General features: G+C 49.4%; 1 protein-coding gene across 12 annotated transcripts in view; it reads left to right on the top strand.

Moving 5' to 3' along the window:
* The window catches only part of PTPRT (protein tyrosine phosphatase receptor type T), a 1,149,770-nt gene extending 1,128,274 nt beyond the window's left edge, over positions 1-21,496 (top strand). For all 12 annotated transcript variants that reach the window (XM_070801694.1, XM_070801706.1, XM_070801700.1 and 9 more), the window contains 4 exons: positions 10,300-10,425; positions 11,223-11,386; positions 12,942-13,077; positions 14,115-21,496. In XM_070801694.1, the coding sequence (XP_070657795.1) occupies positions 10,300-10,425; positions 11,223-11,386; positions 12,942-13,077; positions 14,115-14,168 (480 nt within the window). In that variant the 3' untranslated portion in view covers positions 14,169-21,496. The remainder of the gene's footprint in view (positions 1-10,299; positions 10,426-11,222; positions 11,387-12,941; positions 13,078-14,114) is intronic.
* Positions 21,497-22,639: the final 1,143 nt, after the last annotated feature.

Genomic DNA, 22,639 nt, shown 5'->3' with positions numbered 1-22,639 from the left:
ACCCACTGGAACAGAAGAATAAGGAGTCGGGGGTCAAGAGACCTGAGTTCAAGTTCTAGCCTTGCCAATGTCACCTTAAGCCAGTCAACTTGTCGAAGTCTCAATGTTACCACCTGTGAAACTCGTATACATGGCAGCCAAATCCACTGTCTTTGAAGGTTTACATCAAATGGGCTTTGTTTCCTCTTCCCCATTGTGTGGGAAAGCCCACTGTGCACCCCCAAGATTCCTGGGGACTCCAAGGGGGTTCTGCGTTCATGTCCACTTCTGAGATCCAGCTCAGACTCTACTGGCGGCAGCGTGGGGCTCACGTCCCAGCAGGGCCCGTGGCTGAAGGCTGAACACCGCACATCCTCATCCCTTCCGTTTGTGTTGTAGTTTGTGGCTGTGCGGGCTCCCTCTAGTTGCGGCGCGTGGGCTTCTCATCAGAGTGGCTTCTCTTGTCGTGGAGCACTGCTCTCAGGCACATGGGCTTAGTTGCCCCAAGGTATGTGGAATTTTCCCAGACCCAGGATCGAACCCATGTCCCCTGCATCGGCAGGCGGATTCTCAGCCACTGGACCAGCAGGGAGGTTTGACACATCCTCATTCTTAAACCCCACCTTGCTCCTCACGCTGGGCGGCCAGCAGCATGTCTTCCCCCCACCCTGTTGCCCCAACCACTTTTTTCCTCCCTCTACCTTCTCTCCCCCTCCTCCAGATCTTCCACCCCTCCTCCCCCCAAAGCCGTTCCCTTATTAAGCTGAGGAATCCAGCCATCTCTTTGTTATCTCTTTCTGAAACCGCCCCTGAACCTTTGCCTTCCACCCACCCTACCTTCCTCTGTAGATATTTTCCTAAACTCCCTGGTTCCTTCCCGGAAACAAGCTCTGATGCACCCATCATAAGAGTGAGTTTCCACCTACTACATGGAGTTGCAGTATTTATCTTGTGAATGGAGAGGTGGACGGAGGAGGGGGGCGCATGTGCTTTTCTCTCTGCGCCCCCTGCCACCCCACCCTCACATCCTCCTCAACCCTAACAGTCTGTCTTCCTTACTGGCCACAGTAGTAAACCCAATAAGATGTTTTGACCTCTTTGTGGAATTTATTTTAGGAAGTTTCATCATTACTGATCTGAATTTCAAAACCAATTTAGGTAACACTTTTCTCTTAAAAACACTAGTAATTCATTTCACCTTTAGGTGGCCTGGGATTGATTCCCTCCTATGGATCACAAGGACCTTGATAACACAGGCTTTCATTTCTGCAATCTGTATTACTTCTGTATTACTTGGCTTTTCCATTTTATCAAAGTACTTATTAATTAATGAAAGTCATAACTGAGGTGCACAGAAATACACTTGAGGATTGTTTATTCCAAAAATAGGCCCATATTGCCAGATTTAAATCATCAGAACGTGTTTATTTCAGCGACTAACAAGCTTTCTGATTCCATCAGCAAGAAAATGATGTCTAACTGAGAGGCGACCTTCATGTTCGTTAGATTTCACGTGTGAACACGCACCCCCGTAGGACATCTTTCCGTGGCCCAAGCAGCAGTGGAAGTTACTAGGTGGAATAATGCATGGCAGCTGTTCCAGGACTGTCCACACAGGCTTCATGACTTTCGCTTGGTTTAACTTGTTCTGACAATAAATAGCAAAAGTCCCTCTGCTTTTCCAGAAGCACAGCCATTTCAAAATCAGCAGCAGCTGCTGCACCAGCGTCCCTCCCTGACCCCCCAGGTGTGGTCATCAGCCCACCCGAGTGCATTTGCAGTGGTGAGGCCCTTCCTATGGGCAGACAGCACCACCCCTCCCAGAGGGATGGGTAAGGAAGAGAGGCAAGCCCTGGGATCAAGGTAGGAAGACGGCTGGGCTAAAGAACTGGACTCTACCGTGGAGACATAGCCACTTAAAGTCTCCCATCTAAGGAAAAGAATACCAAAGTGTTTCTGTGTGTGATCCCAGGTCAGCTGGGTCCTTGTGGGTCTAAAGAAGCAAGTGGGCTTCTTTGAAACCCCTATTTCCAGGGCCTGAAGAAACCATAAACTCTTCTCCCCAAGTTTCTATAACCGTTTGTTTCTTTTGTAAATTTAAGTTTTTTATGTAACTTTTTGGGTGAACTATTTTAATTAATTTTATTGGAGTATAGTTGATTTACAATGTTGTCTTAGTTTCTGCTGTGCAGCGAAAGCGAGTTGCTTATACAGACACACATATCCACGCTGCTTTACATTCTTTTTCCATAGCGGTCATTACAGAGTACTGAGTAGAGTTCCGTGTGCTATAGAGTAGGCACTCATTAGTTACTATTTTATATATAGTAGTGTATATAATGTCAGTCTCCCAATTTACCCCTCCTGCCCTTTCCCCCTTCGTAAAATACGTTGTTTTCTACGTTTGTGACTCTATTTCTGTTATTACTCAGCCATCAAAAAGAATGAAATAACGCCATTCGCAGTAGCATGGACGGACCTAGAGACGGTCACACTGAGTGAAGTAAGTCCAGCGAGAGACAAATACCGTATTATATCATGTATACATGGAATCCAGAAAACAACGGTACAGATCAACTTACAGAATTTTAAAGGTTACTTTCCATTTACAGTTATTACAAAATGCTGGCTGGATTCCCCATAATCCGTCCTTGTGCCTGTCTTACACCCAGTACTCGGTCCCTCCCACTCCCCCACCCGTTGGTGACCAGTAATTGGTTCTGTATGTCTGAGACTTCTTTTCGTTACACTCACCGGCTTGTTGTATTTTCTGGATTCCACGTGTAGGTGATATACCACACAGTCATCTGCAAACAGTGACAAGTTTTACTTCTTCCTTTTCCAGTTCTGATTGTCTTTTTCTTCTCTTGATTGCCATGGCTACGATTTCCAGTACTGTGTTGAATAAGTGTGGAAAGAGTGGGCGTCGTCTTGTTCCTCACCTTAGAGGAAACGTTTTCAGGTTTTCACTGCTGAGTGTGATGTTAGCTGTGGGTTTGTCCTATACGGCCTCTATTATGTTGAGGTATGTTCCTTCTATCCCTACTTATTGGAGGGTTTTTATCATAAGTGGGGGTGTTGGGTTTCATCATAAGCTTTTTCTGCATCTATTGAGATGATCATGTGGTTTTTCCTCCTCGGTTGTTTACGTGGTGTATCACACGGATTGACTTGCAGATATCAAAAAACATCCTTCCATCCCTGAGATAAATCCCACTTAATCAGGGTGTATGATCCCTTTAATGTATCGTTGGATTTGCTTTACTAGTATTTTGTTGAGGATTTTTGCATATATATTTAATCAATGATATTGACCTGAGTGTTTTTTGTCTTCTGTGATATCTTTGTCTGGTTTTGGTATCAAGATGATGCTACCCTTATAGAATGAGTTCAGAAGTTTTCCTTCCTCTGCAGTTTTTTCGAATCGTTTCAGAAGGACAGATATTAACTCTTCTCTAAATGTTTGGTAAAAGTCAACTGTGAAGCCATCTGGTCCTGGAATTTTGTTTGTTGGGCATTTTATAATCACTGACTCAATTTCATTACTGGTAACTGGTCTGCTCATATTTTCTGTTTCTCCCTAGCTTGGTCTTGGGAGATTGTACCTAATAATTTGGCCATTTCTTCTAGGTTGTACATTTTATTGGCATGTTATTGTTCATAGTAATTTTTTTTGATCCTTTGTATTTCTGTGGTGTCAGTTGTAACTTTTTTCATTTCTGATTTTGATTTGGGCCATCTCCCTTTTTTTCTTGATGAGTCTGGCTCAACTTTTACCAGTTTTATCTTTTCAAAAAAAAAACCCAGCTTTAATTTCATTGAAAATTTAAGTCTCTATTTCTGCTCTGATCCTTATGATTTCTTTAATTCTCCTATTGATAATTTTGGGGGTTTGTTCTTCTTTCCCTAGTTTCTTTAGGTGTAAGGTTAGGTTGTTTATCTAAGATTTTTTGTGTTTCCTCAGCTAAGTTTGTATCACTATAAACCACTCTTAGTGTTGCTTTTTCCTGTGTCCCGTATGTTTTAGATTGTCTTCTTTTCATTTTTCTCTAGATATTTTTTATTTCCTCTTTGATTTCTTCGGTGATCCATTGGTTCTTGGGTAGCATATTAGTTAGCCTCCACGTGCTTCTGTTTTTTGCAGTTTTTCTTGTCGTTGATTTCTAGTCTCACACAGTGTTGTGGTAGGAACAGACACTTGATATGATTTCAACTTTCTTAAAGTTCTTGAGTTTGTTTGTGGTCTAGCACGTGCTCTATCCTGGAGTTCTATCCTGGGCTTCCCTTGTGGCGCAGCTGGTAAAGAATCTGCCTGCAATGCAGACCATTCCCCAGGCACTTGAATATAATGGATGTTGTGCTGCTTTGGATGGAATACTCTCTGTGTGTTAATTAAATGTATTTGCTCTAAGGTGTCATTTAAGGACTGTGTTTCCTTATTGATCTTCTATCTGTATCATCTGCCCATTGACGGGAATGTTAAAGTCCCCCACAACTATTGTGTTCCTGTCAATTTCTCCTTTTGTGTCTGTTCATATTTATGTTATACTTAGATGCTTCTGTGTTGGGTGCATATTTACAACTGTTGTGTATTCTTCTTGGCTTGACCCCTTGATCATTATGCTGTGCCCTTCTTTGTATATTGTAACGGTCTTCAAAGTATTTTGTCTGATGTAAGTATTGCTACTCTGGATTTCTTTTGATTTCCATTGGCATAGAATACCACTCTCCATCCCCTCACTTTTAGTCTGTATGTCTCTCTAGATCGGAAGGGAGTCTCTTGTAGGCAGTATGTATAGGAGTCTTGTTTTGTATCCCTTTAGTCTATGTCTTTTGGTTAGAGCATTTAGTGCATTTACATTTAAGGTACTTATCAATATGTATGTTTTTATTGCCTTTTTAATTATTTTGGATTTGTTTTTATAGGTTTTTTTTAACCCCCTTATGGATTCTTTTTTCTTTTTTGTGTGTATAGATTTTTGGTTTGTGGTTACTATGAGCTTTTTGTATAGTAGTCTATATGTGATTATTTTAAGTTGACGATCCCTTGATTTCAAATGCACCTTTAAAACCCTACATTTGTACTCTCCTCCCCTCATGACTACTGTTTTTGATATATTTTATATTGCTTTGTATATCTTTTTACTGCTTATTATGGATATAGATGGTTTTACTCCTTTTATCCTCCCTAATAGCTTTGTGTGGCGCTGATTGCCTACCTTTATACATGTTTGCCTTTACTGGTGAGCTTTTGCATTTTGTAATGTTCTTGTTTCTTGCTGTGGCCTTTTTTTTTTCCTCCTAGAGATTCTTTAACATTTGTTGTAAAGCTGGTTTGATAACGCTGATCTCTTCTAGGTTTTGGCTATCTGTAAAGTTTTTGCGTTCTCCATCAAATCTGAATGAGAACCTTGCTGGGTAAAGTATTCTTGGCTGCAGGTTTTTCCCTTTATCGCTTTAAATGTATCATGCCACTCGCTTGTGGCCAGCAGAGTTTCCACAGAAAAGTCAGCTGACAGCCTCATAGGAATTTCCTTTCTGTTGTTTCCCCCTTGCCACGTTTAGCATTCTCTTTTTATCATTTGAATTGGTGTGTCTTGATGTGCTCCTTTTTGGGTTAGTGCTGCATGGGGCTCTGCTCTTCCTAGACTTGAGTAATTGTTTCCTTTCCAAGGTTAGGGAAGTGTTTAGCTATTGTATCTTCAAATAAATATTTTCTCAAATATTTTCTTCAAATTTTTTCTCCTCCTAGGATCCCTATAATGCGAATATTAGTGCACTCTGTGTTGTCCCAGAGGTCTCTTAAACTGTCCTCACTAGCTGCTGGTTAGCCTATTTAGTCATGAGGCGACAGAACCCTAGGGGGTCTTCTGGGCTAGTGCTGGCTCACTGGTGGCTGGAGTCAGGGTCTTGAAAATTCTCAGGCTGTTACCTACCCATTGGCAGAGCCAGTTCCTGGCTGCAGAGCCCAGGGATGCCCAGGCTTCTTTCAAGTTTGGGGGGGGGGGAGAGGGAGGGCACAGTTCCTGACACAGTTGGGTGTAGGGTTCTGGGTACCCCAAAGCTTGTATTGGCCTGCTAGTGGGTAGGGCCAGGGCCCACAGGCTGTGGGATCATAGTTTTCTTGTATCTGGTGTTTGTCCCCTTGTGGGTGAGGCTGGTCTAGAAGCTAATTTGGGCTTCCTGCAGAAAAAGGGATGGGTCTGTGTCCTCACCTATTCAGTTGTCTGGCCTGAGGCGCACTGGCATCTGCAGGCTTTTGAGTGGGGCTGATGAGCCAGGATGGCAGCAGCAGTGTTCACACAGCAGAATGCTTCCCAGGATGGCTGCCACCGGTGTCTGTGTCCCCAGAGTGAGCCAAAGCTGCCGCCCCGCTTTGGCCTTGCAACCCAGTGTATGTGAGATTGTGTGTGGACCCTTTAAGAGAGAGGTCTCTAGTCCTGTGGGACTCCCAGAATCAAGCCCCACTGGCCTTCAAAGACAAATGCTCTGGGGGATTGTCTTCCCAGACCCTCAGGCTGGGGAGTCCAACATGGGGCTCAGAACCCACTCCAGTGAGAGAACCTCTACAGTATAATTATCCTCCAGTTTGTGGGTATGGGATTTGATTATACCCCAAGTTCACCCATTCTGCCTCTTTTCATTAGGAGTCCTTCTCTGTGCCTGTAGTTGAAGGTCCTTCCGGTAGGTCCCAGTCTGTTTCCCTGGTGGCGGTGGGTCTGCACATAGTTGTGATTTTGGTGTGCTCGGGAGAGGAGAGGAGTTCGGGGTCTTTCTACACCACCGTCTGAGTCGCTGTCCTATAAACTGTTGATGCTTATGTGCTCATGGTCTGGTCTCAGCTCCACTCTTAAGTCATCAAGGGAGCAAAACTCAGCTTCTTGCTGACGTCTACAAGAAAGCCATGCACACTGAGCATTGTCTATGTTGTTATAAATTTACTTAATGGTTAGGAGCGGGGGCAGTCAGATGACACCCTGACTCACCTTCAGCCCTTTCGGTGGTTTTTCCTCTTCCATCCCTGGGTGCCTCTCCAGAACCACCCACAGGCCTCTCCCCTTTGACATGCAGAACAGTTCCCAGAACCTATCCCAGATACCATCTGTCCCCGCTGCTCCATCAGGCTGGCTGGTCAGGAATTTTCACAGGGGCAGTCCTTTGACTATCCTAAAGAGAAATTTTCATACAGGCTGCTAAGTGGGAAGGAAAAGACCCTTTACTTTAGCCATCTTGTTTTGCGTGGCCCTCTCCCACACCACCTAATAATTACAGCTGCCATTTATTGAGTGCTCACTAGTTACAGATCCTTGTGCTAAGTAGGCACATTCAGGTTCACAGCCATTCATCACTTAACCTGGAGAAGCTAAAGGTTTGGCCGAGTCACTCAGCTAGAGAGTGACAGGGCTGGGATTTGAACCCAGGGTGCTTCAGCCAGGAGCCCCATTAACCTTCTGCTAACTGCATTCACAGGCCCAAATGGTGGTACCCACTGAGGCACAACCCCAGCACTTGGACACAGGACGGTCTTGAGCTGAACCTTAGAGGACACTTCTTACTGATGAGGATCATTTCCCCGCCCCCCCAAAGGCCCCCAGGAACAGCACACTGGCTTCCCCCATTCCCACTCCCATCTCCCACAGCTAGGTTAGGTGCAGCATCCCAGGCTTGGGGAGACCCTGATGATCTCTGACAGCTTAGACACCACATCTGCCCACCCATCACCCAGCTGAGCATCACCCACGCCACTGCTGATGTGGACTCACAGATTAGGGAACTCGAGTGAAAGGCCAGCTCTGATGCAGCATCAGAAGGACCCTGCAACCTTCCCCAGGCCTCTGGGCAAGATGGAGAGTGACCTGGAAAATCAAATGCAGAGATGTGTCCCAAAATATAGGAGTCTTGTTTGAGGCAGAGTAGAATCTATTAGTTTGAGAAATTGGTCTGGAAATCTTATTAAAAGAGACAAATCATCCCACATTCTCTCCAGACTGAGAATATTGGAGATAATAGACTTTCCTTGACACTTCAGACCCATGGAGCTCATGTCAGGATCACAGCCAACCTCTGGCAAGGCACAATTCAAAGCAGGTAATAAAGGCAATTATTTTTTTTTAAATTGGCAGTTCTGATTAATTCTGATTTCTCCGGCCAGCCACAGACTTATCTGTACCGGTCCCTCGTTACTGTGAAGGTTGAGGGCATAAGAGCCAATGGCAAAGAGAAATGAAGTTCAAGCTGTGGATTTGTCATTACTGTACAGCCCAGCAGATGACTGTCCAGCCACAAAGGCCACTGTGTCCAGCACTTTCCACCTACACACACGCACCCTTTCTCAGTATTATTAATTAGCAGCCAGTGGGGACGCCAGGAAAGCCAGGCACCATTGCATCATGAAACTTAATCTTGCTTACCTTTGCCATTTAAGACAGGTGATAAGAGGAAGACTTCTTCAAATCTGTACATTAGCTATGATCATTACTGTTATTTTTGTTGAACACTGCAAGGTTCGAGAATGACATGAATCACTGGAATGTGGTGGGTGCTGGCACCCTGCTAAGGGCTTTCTTCCCACGTGTTTTCTCTTTATCCTGAAAGCAACCCTACAGGACAAGGGTTGCCAATGTTCTCTGCAGAAACAGGAAATACTTTAGGTTTTGCAGGCTCTGTGGTTAAATCTACCATTAGAGCTTGAAAGAAACCATAGAAAATATGTAAATGGAGAATATACCTGAACTTCCTTTACAGATTCAGACAGCTGGCCGGGTTTGGCTAGTGGGCCATGGTGTGCGTGAACAAAGGGTATTCCTAAACTGGAGTCTGGGCCCCACAGCTGGGAGACATGTTCTTCTCCTCTCCCCCCACCCCCCCCCCACTCATTCATGCTGGCTCTAGTTCTGGAGGAAGGACAGAATCAAACAAGGTTTTGCATGTGATGCCCAGGGTGAGTTGGCTGTTAGCAAAAGAAACACTGATCACTTTCAGGAAATGCCTGCCTCCGTGGTGGCTGTGAGGAGACCACCAGATTGCTGGGGTTGCTGTGGGTTCCCTCTGTCCATTTAGCTCCTCATCTGCAAGCTCAGCCGAGGCAGACCCCACTGAGACTCCTGCATCTCCAAACCTTTAATGCATCTTTGAGTCTCAGCTACATCTTCTGGGCAGTCCTCAGATGAAAAGGCTTTCTAAAACATGGCCTCTTCGTCCATGCTGGGGTGGTCCCCGCAAGCCTGCAGCCCAACCTTAGCTCTCCTCTGTGCCCTGGACAGTGTCCATCTCTGATCACACCTGGGAGTTGCTATAGGCATCTCAACCAGGATTTGAGGGATCAGGCTTTGCCTTTCTCTGAGCCACATCCCCTGCCACCAACCTTAACATTCTTTCCTGAACTAAAGTCATCCAGTGAGTCAACAGAGACAGGGGCATCAAGTGTCTGTCTCTTACTCTTGATGACACTACAGACTTAAGAGACAATTTAGGATCTTAGACCAGACTCTCTCAGTCTCTGCACTATGAGACTTGGGGCCAGATTCCTCTCCAGAACACCATCACAGACACTAGAGGGTATTTAGTGGCATCCTGACCTCTACTCATTAGATGGACATTTTCCCCTGGGTGACAAAGCAACCTCTGCTGAGAAGCGTCATCTTGGGGTGAGAAGCAACAACTGCTCTTTGCTCCCTGCTGCAGGTTCTAATTTCCAATTCCCCCCAAAAGGAAAAACAGCAGCCAAGCTCCCTCAGCACCACAGTACCACGTTACATTAGCTCTTGGTGCGAGGTAAGCATAATTAGCCCCATTTTACATACAGGAAAACTGTGTCACACAGCTAGTAAGCAGCAGAGACTGGACTTGGACCCAAGCCTGTCTGATGTCAAAACCTACATATATATTTAAATCTACTCATGATCTGATGATGAAATGAACGCTCTGAAGGTTTTCCTAGAATGGAGAGAAGTTGTAGCTGCTCTTCCCTCAGTGTTCTAATCCTGACAGCAGCGTGTCAAGGTAGCCTATATCCTCCCCATTTTACAGATGGGGAAAACCGAGGCCCAGCAAGCCTAACAGATGGTTTGAAATCAGCACAGCAAAGATGTTTAAGCCCAGTGTTTCTGTGTTCAGAGCTCTGACTTTTCAAACCTGGCCCCCCAACCCCCCCCAAAAAAAATGGTGGCTGTTGCCCAGTGGGAAAGCTGAACCTGATTTCCTACACAGTACTCTACCTTTCTAGCCAGCATGTCCCGCAGGCTCGGGGATAAGTGAAACCGACACCCTGCCCCAATCCATGTCCTTGGCCTCTTTCTGTGAGCCCTCTCCTTGCCTCAGCTCTGCATGCAGTACTGGCCTGAGAAGACGTCGGGGTGCTACGGGCCCATCCAGGTGGAGTTCGTCTCGGCAGACATCGATGAAGACATCATCCACAGGATATTCCGCATCTGTAACATGGCTCGGGTGAGTGTCCGGCCACTGCTGCGTCCTGGGCTCCTCCTTCTGAAACAGATGGATGCTGCTGGGGAGGACCCTGCCGAAGTCAGTGCTATGCCTTCCTCCCCCTCGTCCTCAGGGAAGTGATGCCTCTGCCAGTTCCAGCTCCAGACCCAGCAGTGGTTCCCACACACAGAGCCACACAGGGGGCATCCGGCCAGCCATCTGCCTGTTCCCTGACACGCTGGCTGCTGTGTAGACAAAACTTCTCAGAGCACTGTGCTTCCCTGCCGTGCCGCGCGGCATGGGCATGAGTTAATGCAGCCTTTGAGTGGGTCCAGTAAGCTTTGGGCTAGCTGGGAAGTAAGTTGGGAAACAAGTTTCTTTCATGAGGAATTTCACTGCTGGGTGAAGGAGTTATTGGGCGGGAGGGAAGAGCTGAGGGGCTAAAGTGACCGTGGTCTTTACTAGAGGCTCAGGGTGAAGAGAATTCAGTTCCTGTCCTCTCAGAATTCACTCACGGGAAAGCAAACTGTGTTTTGGCAGATGAACAGCAAGGAGAGAGAAGAGTCCCACCCACTATTCAGGGAGGCTTTCCTAGCAAAAGGGACACTTGAGCTGGGTTTTGAAGACCGCATAGAAGTTTTTCAGGTAGAAGAGGGACACAGGGCAGCCGGAACAGGAGGATCAGTGCACAGAGGCAGGCGTGGGGCTGGCGTGTGGCTCTCACCGTGAGGACGTTACGGCTTAGACCCCGTTTACCCCATCTGTCACTGCAGTGCTGCAGCCCCAGCAGACCACCCTGACAGCCTCTCTGTTCTCAGCCCCAGGACGGGTACCGTATAGTCCAGCACCTCCAGTACATCGGCTGGCCCGCCTACCGGGACACGCCCCCCTCCAAGCGCTCTCTGCTCAAGGTGGTCCGACGGCTGGAGAAGTGGCAGGAGCAGTGCGACGGGCGGGAGGGCCGCGCTGTGGTCCACTGCCTGTGAGTACGACGGGGAGGGCTCCGGGGCAAGGGGGCGGTGGGCAACAGGACACCCTTGGTGCCGCCAGCCACAAACGCCGTCTTAGGCGTCCCGGGCTATACCACGCCCTTGTGGGCCATTCAAGGCATTACAGTCCTTCCGTGGACTAGGGGTGCAGCCATAAAGCTATCTGTGGGACGTCCTACTCACAGGCATTCCCTTTGCTCCTTAGAATTTAAAAGGGTTTGGGGAGAAGTGATACGAGGGCCTCATTCTTTAAAAAGGAAGTTGAATCAAGATCTTCCCCATTGCAGAACAGTATTTCTGGAGCAGGTGGAGTCAGTAATAACATCTTGCCCCAGAATTGAGTTCAGTTGTTTCAAAACCAGGAACTCGTTCAAACAGGCAGTGCACACCTGGAGCGCTTAAGGGAGAGGTGTGAGGCAGGGGAGGTCCCTGCCCACTCTCGCCCGTGGGATTGTTTCTTAGCCTGCTTTTTTTGCAGGAGTACCTTTTTATTCATGTCTTCCCTCACCAAGGTAACCAGCAGTTTGAGCTGTAGGAAGGCACAGGGGTGTCCTCCTGTCCACAGGGACCTTGGCATCATCCTTGGAGGGCAGAGACGCCGAAACAGACCCCGAAGTACAGGTGCTGGCCAATGAAGGGAGGGCGACTGTCTGCACTTGGAACATCTGGCCGATGAGTGTCCTGTGGATGAAACATCTGGGAGGTTGCCTGAGAGACTTAGTTTCCATCCAGATGTTCTTTAGACACAGACCATTACATGAAATCATTAGTTGCTCTTGGCAACACGCCCAGGAGTTCCAAACCTTGCAGATTCCTAAATAGACTTTCTGTAAAGAGCTGGAGGGGTGTGTCCATGAAGATGACTTACAGGGCCTCAGAGAGAAGGTGCGATGGAGGGATGACCCTGCCAAGAGCCCTGTATCTCTATTTATACATCCCGAGTTACGCAAGATGTCCTGATTGAGAAAACAGAGATGAGGCCTCTCTCTCAGGATCCAGCATCTCACACCCATCCCAGCCCCACCCGAAACCCAGTCTGGCTGACCCGAGGCTCACAGAGCCGTGTCTGGTAGCGTTGTCCTTAGTGGATGGGAAGAACTAGAAGCAAAATCACACGCACCCTTCCGTGGTCTTCGCTGGGTGTGCAGGTGGACCCAGAGCATCCTTTTGACCAAGGAAGCAGGCAGCACATGTCCAGACACTCTTATCTGTCTGCCCTGGGGGTTTGGGTCCATGTGCCATGGCTGATAGTCACATGCTCCTAGAACCAAGGAAAAATCAAGCTAAGTGAACTCTCCAAGGCCATCCCCTTTATGATACGAATGAAGAACCTGGGGCTCAGACACAGGAAGTGACGTGCCCAAGGTCAAAGCAGGTTCATGGCACAGATGGGACTCAACTATGGCTTGGGCTTTCCAGCACCACCTTCCCTTGCATTTGCCAGGGCGGGCAGCCACCCCCGCCCCCACTGCCGCAGACTTGGCCTTGGGCTCAGCAGGTGCCTGAGGGGTACCCAGGAGTCTGCTCACCTCCTTCCTCTGTGTTTAGGAATGGGGGAGGCCGCAGCGGAACCTTCTGCGCCATCTGCAGTGTGTGTGAGATGATCCAGCAGCAGAACATCATCGACGTGTTCCACATCGTGAAGACATTACGGAACAACAAGGCCAACATGGTGGAGACCCTGGTGAGTGGCCGAGGCTGTCCTCTGAGAGCCAGGGGCTGCTGGTGGTTCCCTGGACCTGAACAAAAGAGCATCCAGAAGGAAAGACAGCGGCCACTGCTTCCTGAGCACCTGCAGGCCCGCCCTCTGCACCCACCTCACCTGCTTCCCTCCCCTCCAGCCTCTCTCCTGCAGAGCAGTCCAGATAGTCCTCTTGGCGCACACTGCTCTGTGTTACTTTCTTTCCACTCCAGAGGGAAGTATCACTCACTCTGGTTTAGGGGATGGGATGCTGGGTTAGTAGAATGTGAATTATTGAGTTGACCAGAACATCCATTCAGCTTTTTCCAAAAGATATTGCCCAAATGTTCACTCCAGTTTTTCTGTGCTATGTTTTTGATTCAGTCCTAAACCTATTCTTGGACTTCCCTGGTGGCTCAGATGGTAAAAAGAATCTGCCTGCAATGCAGGAGACATGGGTTCAATCCCTGGGTCAGGAAGATCCCCTGAAGGAGGAAATGGCTACTCACTCCAGTATTCTTGCCTAGAAGATGCCCCAGACAGAGGAACCTGGCAGGCTATAGTCCATGGGGTTGCAAAGAGTCAGACACAACTGAGCAACTAACACTTACTTTACTTAAACCTATTCTCATTAACTTTTGCTAATAATTACCATATAAAGCATCGAGCTAGGATATCGTAAAGGACAGGAAGAAACTTGGTGGCAGAGTTCCAAAGGTTAAGACCTGGTGCAGAGATAGAGACATGCCATACACTGAGAACTTTAACATGAGTCTTTACATCTATGCCAAGTGTGGTCTTAGCGAAAGTGAGGGCCTGCTCCAAGGCCGGTCCACAGGCCAGCAGAAGCATCCTGTGTGAGCCTGGCAGAAATGTAGACTCTTGAGCCCTACTCCAGATTAACTGAATCCGAATCTGTGTGGACATTTTGACTCGACTCTTAGTACAGACATAGATAACATTCTCCACACTCTGAACTAAATGCACTTTCCATCTCTCGCTCATTGTCTCTTCTCCTTCTCTGCCTCTCCTCCTCTCAGGACCAGTATAAATTTGTATACGAGGTGGCGCTGGAATATTTAAGCTCCTTCTAGCCCGATGGCTCGGGGAACCTGCCAGAGTCCAGAGGCTGCTGCGGCCAAGCCCCCTTTCTGTGAACGGCAGCGACTGGGCTCAGGGGCAGCACCCTGCCCGACTCCAAGGAGAAGACTGGCGGTCCTGTGGTCCACGGCGGGCTGGCACCTTCCCAGGGTCTCCGGGTGCTGTGGAGGCTGTTAACCCCGACAGGCCCCGGCGTCTTTTGCATACCCCACCAGCCACGGGCCCGTGCAGAAGTGCACCCTGAGCAAGGCCGGATTTTTCAGTGCCCAGACCTCTTGCTTTCACTCTTTTCAGTTTGTGACTCTCACGGCAAGCCGGCTGTGTAGGTGCGGGTGGCTGTGACTGGGCTCATGGGGTCACCGCTCTGCTGCCCCCATCATCTCCTCCCGGGACCCCTGGCATTGGACACCCGCCGGTCTGGATCACTGGGACCTCGGATGCTCCCGAGTGCACAGCAGAGGCCCCCACCCTCCTGCCTCACCTGCATGGGGCTCGGCCCAGCGCCACTCTGTACCCCTCCCCCAGCCCGGGGCCTTGACCTTCTGCCATTCCCAGGCCAGCCCCTGTGTCCGTGGCTCTCCTGGATCCAGGTTTCCTTGGCTTGTCTGTGCTCGGTGGGGCAGGATGGGACTGCAGGGAGCCTGGCTGCCCTCCTCTCTCTGTGAAGAAGGACCACCTCCTGGGGCAGGGCTCCGGCTGGCCCTGTGTGTCCTGGGCGGTGAGTCCTCGGGGAGGGATGAACAAGATTGATGATTTTCCAAAGTGTATGTGAAAAGAAACTTTCTTTTGGAGGGTGTAGAGTCTTAGTCTCTGATGTCAAAAACTGGTGGGGAGGGAAGTTCGGTTGTGTAGCTGTAAGACCAATCTCCTGGGCCTGTTATCTCCCTGGCAAGGTCCCCAAAAGGTCCCCCCACCGAGGGACAGCACAGCGGCAGAGCAAGGGGAGTTTCGTTTGGGGCTGACAGATTTGAATGCCTGCCTAGAGCAACCCAGCTGCCATCTCAGAAAGGGTCACTGTGGACCCAATGATACTCCGGTTTAAAACAGACCTCGGGGTTCGGGCCTGGGGATCTTGCCCAAAGTGTGGGTCAGTCGATGACAGGGAGCCGACTTTGACTAAGCATCTACTATATGCCGGACTTGGCATGTTCCACCCCCACCCTACCCTGGGAGCTGTTCACCTGTGATCACCCTGATTTTACAACTGAAGACACTGAGGCATCTTCCTCAGGTTTCCAAAAGGCAGATTATAGTGGTGAGACTTGTACTGTCATCCTTTCATAGCCAAGCAATTATTTTATGGAGGGAAAATGAGGCCAGAAACTTCTGAGCAGCAAACTCCACAAACGGCAATGTAGTTTTTCTGACGCCCGTGTTTCTGGGAAGCTCAGCATTTCAGATGTGTTTTAGTAACTCATTCCCGGCTCCCCAGGAGAGCTAGTCCCATCTCATACCTTGGCCAGTGAAAACCGCTCCCTGGGCCCTCAGACCCTGAGGTCTGCGAGCCAGGGACACAGTCTCGTCTACCTGGGTCTCTAGCTGGTGCTCTGGTACAGTACCTGGCAGCCCGGGGTGGCCTGGGATCCAGGACGTGCCATCCTGGAAGCTGGTCTGGCCCTAGACAGGGCATGAGCAGCACAGGTTTCCCTCAGAGCTCACTGTATCCTGGGGAAACAGAACCTCAATGCAGCATCAAATGTTATTCGAGCCTCACGGCAGGGCTTTCTAGAGGAGGTGACATCCCTTCCACCGGGTAGAACAACAAAGAGAAGGAAATTCAGGCCAAGAGAACACGTGCAAAGACACAGAGGTGTGCAGAATCCTTGGGGGTGGGCGAGAGGGCGGGAGGTGAGCCCAGTCGGAGCAGAGCCTGGTGGCGCTGGGGCCAGGGTGGAGGGAGCGGCGAGCCCCACCAGCAGGGCGGACTTGGCACCTGTGGGCAGCACGGGGCCCGGGGAGTTCTGAGTGATGCGCTCAGCTCGGTGTTGAGGAGGCCCCCTCTGGGGCCAGTGGGGCTGCCTCTCTTCCTTTCATCAGACACTGTGAACACATTCCCTTAAGCGTATCCTTTTTAATATCACATCTATTTGTCTGTCTGCTCATTGTTTGTTGCTGGAACAAAATACACAGTACTTTAAGAGGCCCAGCTTCTGTGAAGAAATCAGGATCTCTGCTATGTCACAGAGCAGGGGGAACCAAGCCAGACCCCAGGGCCCCTGAGGATGGAACACAGCAGGAGCTGCTCCTGTCGGCACAGGTTCCGGGGCTGTCTCGAAGCCCAGGGACCCCAGACTCGATCAGGAAAGAAGCCCCGCCACAAAGCCTGCTCTTCCCTTTCATGGCTCATGCCCTGGTCCCAGGCCCCCACCCCACTGGGCCTGCCGGCCTCCCCGGCTCCAGCCTGCTGCTCCAGCCAGCACTCCCCGGCCTTCCCCAGCCTTCAAGAAGCCTGTAGCACAGGAAGTCAGCCTGCTCTATACTTCTCCCTCAGATCCGGGGCTCATCTGTGCAAAACATGAGCCAGGGAGAGGGGTGGTCTCCAATACAAATAAACCCCAGGATTTATTCTGCTCAGGAGGGGGTGAAATTGCTGGCAGATGAAATGACAGTGGCTTCTACCATTTCAAATGGTAGGAATTTAGAATGTGGCTTCCAGGAGAAGGAAGCTTGTGAAAAGCACAGAGCCTCGTGGTTCTCACCTCCTGGATGTGGACCCTGTTTGGAGAAGGTAGAAGGAATTAACGAGAAGCCAGGAACTGTCCCACCTGCGTGCAAGTCTGGCCTACACAGCTTCAAGATGTATCCTAGCTGTAACCTAACTCGTCCTCTCCTCCTTTCTGGTGTGAAGGTCCTGGGGCCAGGGGCTCTGAGCCTCCAGACGGTCACAGCGCGCCTCCCTTTGTGGGAATGGAAGGCGTCACCTTGCTTTTCCATCTTCTCTTTGGATGTAGCCCAAGTAGCGGCCTGCCTGCCAGGTATCACCCATCCTGTGCAACCAGCAGACCCTGTGCTGGAGACTGATGTGAGCTCACCCAGTTCTCCAACACCCCTAAGATGTGCTTTCAACTGTCCACATTTTACAGATGAGGAGACTGAGGGGAGAAATCACTTACCCCCCCACCCCAGCATTCCACCACAGCTAGTAAAGGAGGGAGCCAGGGTTTAAATTGGTTCTTTTAACTTCAAAGACAGTCTCTTTCCACTACTGTGTCTCAGATTTTCCCATGACGGGGTGCATGGGGTGGAGGTGGGAGGGACCCTTAAGAGCCAAGACTAGAGTGAAGCAGGCCCAGTGGATCTCGCAAAACCCAAAGCAGACAACAACAAGCTCAAAACTCCAGTTTCATGTTTAACAATTCATATACTATTTGCATTCTTCACTAATTTAGCCTGATTTGACAAGAGTGTACCAATAGTTTTTTAACCACATGTGCCTGATCCCTCATGTGGCTTTGCCCCCCTCCGCTCACTACGATGTCCCTAGGGAGTGACCGCCCAGTCTGAGAGGCACAGTGCCTGGCCACGCTGCTCCCTCCTAAAGCCGATGCCAGACTTAAGCTCAAGTCCAGCTCACCTACTGCCCCTGGTGTGGGGTTTCCCTGACCTCACTGTTGATGGGCTGATCTCAAGTCTCCTTTAGTTGCATACTAGGAAAAAGAAAGCTTTGACATCTACTATAATTACAGACATGCCCATCTGGAATGGCAAAGGCTGAGCCCATAAAACCCTAAAGGGAAAAGAGAAGATGACACTGTCCTTCTCAGCAGACTCCTGAATCCTGGGGCCTCTAGACAGTGGTGCCCTCTGTCCACATGGAATCGTGCAATTGCTAATCTGGCCCAATCTGAGGACACGCTTCACACAAGGGGCTGGAAGCCTCCCTGTACTTCAGCCCTGCAGACTCACTGGGATGTTAGCACACACACGGCCCTGGAGGGGGTGCCACCAGGAAGCGCAGTTTACTATGGCACAGTCTCTCCCTTGGTGAGACATGGGGTTATGGTAGAAAGAGCTCAGTCTTCAGTTCTAATCTAGCCCAGTCATTTCCTGGCTTTAGAATGTTGAACCAACTAATCAGTGGGAAAAGATGTGGAGAGAGAAGCCTCAGACGGGCAGAAGTAGGCAGATTTGGGGATCTTTGGGTAGGAAGACGGGAAGGCAAAGCCAAGACATTAGGACCCAATAGGAATCCTCAGACCCAAGAATGCATAGCGTCTGCTGGGCAAAGTGGTCACCTCTGTGATGCAGTAGAACAGGCAACAGGGAGGGACGGGGCAGAACCACTTGAAACAAGGATGCTGCTTTAGAACAAGTCTCCCTCTGGGAGAAAAGATAATTAATGCTCCCTGTGACTGATCGATTGTGTTCGTTCATCACTGGGTCCCCGCTGTAAGCCAGCTCTTTGGTGTGTGTCCTTTCCGTGATCCAGATTTTCTCAGGACAGTGTGAATACTTGTTGTGTGCAGAGGGGTCAGTCTAGCAAGGATGCTGCAGAGAGAATGAGGCACAGGGAGGAGCAAACAGGAGTGTATCAGGTCATCTTTGCAGGAATAACTGCCCAGCCCAGATCCAGTGACACTGAAGGAGATGGTAGTTCCCCCGAACCTCATTGCCTTAGAACAGGTTGAAGAAAACCACCTTCCTTTAGCCTGCATCTGGCCTCTCCTGGGGCATCAGCAGCAAGCTGAGTCAGGACTAATGCCCTGGAAAACACGGGTGAGCCCGAGGGTAAGATGAGCTCAATGCTAATCCTGAACCATAAAGCCAACACACTGTGCTGGGCCAAGATCCCTGGGGATGGATGGTCAACCTAAGCCGCAGGGAGGAAGATGAGACATGAGTCTCCTGGATGGCCCTGACTTGCCTTCCCCCCGTCATCTAACTAGTCTGAGCTCCTTCTCAGCCAGTGATGCCAGCTCCAAATCACAGCCAGATACGACAGGGAAGTGAGCAATGCGAATCCAGCGGGACGGAACCAGCTGAGACTCAACCTTGTTTCTGGGTCCCCATGCAAGGGTTCCATGTTGGAGCTGTCCACAGAGACATGCCTCACAGTGATAAAATGCAAGCCTTGGCTTCATCTAGCCAGGATCTGCCTTTGAGGAACAGCAAGGAGAGACATCAGTGGCAGAGAGCAGAGGGGGCTCCAGTGTCTCAGAACCACGGATATGATCCTCAGAAGCACAGAGAGATGTCTAAGCCATATTTGCACACATGCGTGCACTCTTCCGGTTTCCTGGGGACCAGAGGTAGGTTTTCGTGTGACTCTGGCTGGTGTACGATACTTGCATAGATACCATCCCTCCCACCTACCTCCAGAAGAGGTGGAAAGGAGACCATCCCCCCCACCTACCTCCAGAAGAGGTGGGAAGGGTCAGAGAGGCCACACACACCCCCTCAAATCCACCCATGAAAGGTCCCCAGGATGCAGAGTCAGCGCCTATAATGGGAGACCACAGACTTCGCATCCTAGTTATCGAAGAGATTGGGGTAGTCACTGCGGCTGACACAAAGGTGTAGAAGGACTCAGAATGGGCATACTACAGGAAAAGGCTGTTCAGGCTGGGTTACCGTGAACTTCCATAAGTGTCTGAGAGTTGTTCTTAGCAGTGGAATTTGGACCCTGGTTCTTGGTAGAAATGCCCAGAGAATGACAGTCTAGTGTCGTTGGAGTGTAGGACAGAAATGTATCGACATGAAGGTCTGGAGCTCAAGGTAATTAATTTATGGTTCCTCAGTGGGTGGGATGCTTAGAATCAAAGGAGGAAAGGGAATATGAAGCAACCTGTCAAAATTGCAAAACTGAGTTTCTGTACACTTACTTCAGTGCCTTTGCACTTGTGAATATAAGTCAGTGGGCCCGTTTTGTGATGTGCCCCTATCTCTCCTGTGGAAGATTAATGGTGTAAGGTGTTCTTTGGACCAAAGCTTCCAGGGCAGTCTGAAGGCTCAGAGAGGCAAGGGGTGACTTCCCAGGTCAGATCAGACTTCTGATGGGTCAGGCAGAATACCAGTACCCACACCCTCCGCAGGCCTGCAGACAGACAGATAAATTCTCATGGTCACTCCCATGAGCGGAACCAGGACCAATGGATGAAACTTCATAGCTCTAAGAGAAGACCTGCTATCTGCCAGAGAAGCTGAGCTGCCCCATCTTAGGAACTGTCCAGCAAAAGCCAGACATCCTTTTAAAGGGAAGAAGGAGCTTTGCTGAGATGGCCTTTAGGTTTCTTCCCCCCAGATGAGTGAGATGCTACAGAGCTGGGACCTTGCTGGAACGCCTTCCTTCCTGCAGAGCACAAAGCCAAACAGGTTGTGCTCACTTGTGTGAGCTAAAGCCCCCAGTCCCCTGCTGCCCCCCACCCCGCACGGGCCGAGAGGCTGCTCTGGCCACACATCCAGGCTAGGTATAACCAGAGAGAGTATACCCAGAGAGAGCAGCTGCTGTGCCACAGAGCCCATGCCCACCAAGATCTCTGATGAGACCAGTCACAGTGTAGACCCACTGGCCCATAGGGCCATCACTGACAGCAGAATCAGTAACGGTCCAAGCAGGACCCAGAGCAGGGTTTTGCACACCACACACCTTAACTCCAGAGGTGATGTCTACACCCCTCCCCCATACCTGAGACCTGCTAGAGCAGACTGCAAAAGCACAGTGACTCAGCTGACAGATTATCACCATCCCCAGTACATCCCTTTCATTGCCAGACAGACCCTGAACTAGCCCAGGCTAACCCACACTGGTGATCAGACTTGAAAGCACTTTCTACCTTCACTTTCACCCTACATCTCACCAGCCAATGAAAGGCAGAGAGTCGGGGCATCTGCCATTGCCTTGGCTACTGACACCATCGTAGCCCTAGAAGGGCCATCACGGGGTTCCCATCAACTCCGGGGAGACTGACGTTTTCACGTCCACTGGGCACATGATATTGCATGAGACCAAAGTCTCCACACTGTCGGCAGCCTCCTCCGTGAGTCCCAGCGGCCTGCACTTGTACAGTTTGGGTGTTTGATAGATAAAGCACGTATGAGAAGAGAAAACAAAATAAATCAACTTTAAAAAAAGCCAGCACTGTGCTGTCAATGTTTTTTTTTTCCTTTCCAATTCTAGCTTAAAAAAGCAGAAGGTAAATAATGTCAGGTCAATGAATATCAGATATATTTTTTGACTGTACATTACAGTGAAGTGTAATCTTTTTACACCTGCAAGTCCATCTTATTTATTCTTGTAAATGTTCCCTGATGATGTTTGTAATATGGCTGTGTTGAAAATCTATACAATAAAGCTGTGACCCTGAGATTCATGTTTTCCTAACATCTTCGCACTGGTGTCTTCCTGAGGTTGGGTGGGGTAAGACAAGTTGAAGGAGGAGGAAAAAAGCCTATTATGGACTAGATTTTTTTCCGATTAAAAAATTTTAGGCCACACCCTATGGAATGTGAGATCTTAGTTCCCAACCAGGGATTGAACCCATGGCCCCTGCACTGGGAGTGTGGAGTCTTAACCACTGGAACACCAGGGAGATCCCTGGACTGGATTTCTTTAGGTTCATTTAATCATCACATCAATGATGCAGGAAATATGTAGAGAATAGTTGAGGTTCATGAATATTAAGGGATTTCCCAAGATTCCATACTGCACCATAAAAGAGTTGGGTCTTAAATAGATTTTCTCAAGTGGAATCCACAGAATGCTGGCATCAGAATCACACCAGAAGCTTGTTCAACAGACAAATGAAGACCATACAGAATCACAGTTTCGGGAACTGAGTACTAACACGCTGCCTGAGCATATCAGCTAGCTATCGCTGTGTAACATACCACCCAAAACTCGGTAACAGTCTTTCACGGTTGTCGACTGAAGTCTGAGCTAGGCTCAGCTCAGCTAATCTCTGCTGGCCCACTCGTATGTCAGCCAAGGCCTCTGCTAGGGGCCAGGCTTGCCCAGGCCACCCTGGCTGGTGCATATCTGCTCCTCATGCCTCACCCTCCTCCTGGGACCAGCAAGTCAGCCTCAGCGTGCGCTTCTCCTGGTGACAGCAGGAGCATGAAAGGGAAAGTCTGCGCACCAAGTTGTTCTGAGTCGTGTCTGTAACATCCCATTCAACACACTGGCTGCACGGCATACTCAGAATCAAGAGGGAGGGAAAGATGCCCCACCTCTTAACACAGACCTTACTTCTCAATGTTGCGATAAATGTGGAGACTATGTCCCAAACTGTTGGTGCCAGGTGCATGCGTTAAGCCTGTCATCATCTCAGAGTGCGGGCCACAGACCACCCACATCAGTTCACCTGAGAAACTTCTAAACATGCAGGGTCTGACTGAGTAGGTCCAGGATGGGCCCCAGGAATCTGCCTGCTTAGCAAGTGCCCCAGGTGATAGTAATGCCTGCTGAAGTTGGGCGAGCATCTTCAATATACTCTCAGAAGGGGACAGATAGGGGACAAGACAAATC

The sequence above is a fragment of the Bos indicus genome, chromosome 13 (assembly GCF_029378745.1).
Source record: "Bos indicus isolate NIAB-ARS_2022 breed Sahiwal x Tharparkar chromosome 13, NIAB-ARS_B.indTharparkar_mat_pri_1.0, whole genome shotgun sequence".
Taxonomy (NCBI): Eukaryota; Metazoa; Chordata; class Mammalia; order Artiodactyla; family Bovidae; genus Bos; species Bos indicus.
Note: the sequence above shows the minus strand (reverse complement) of the source record. Positions and strands in the feature narration are given on the sequence as shown.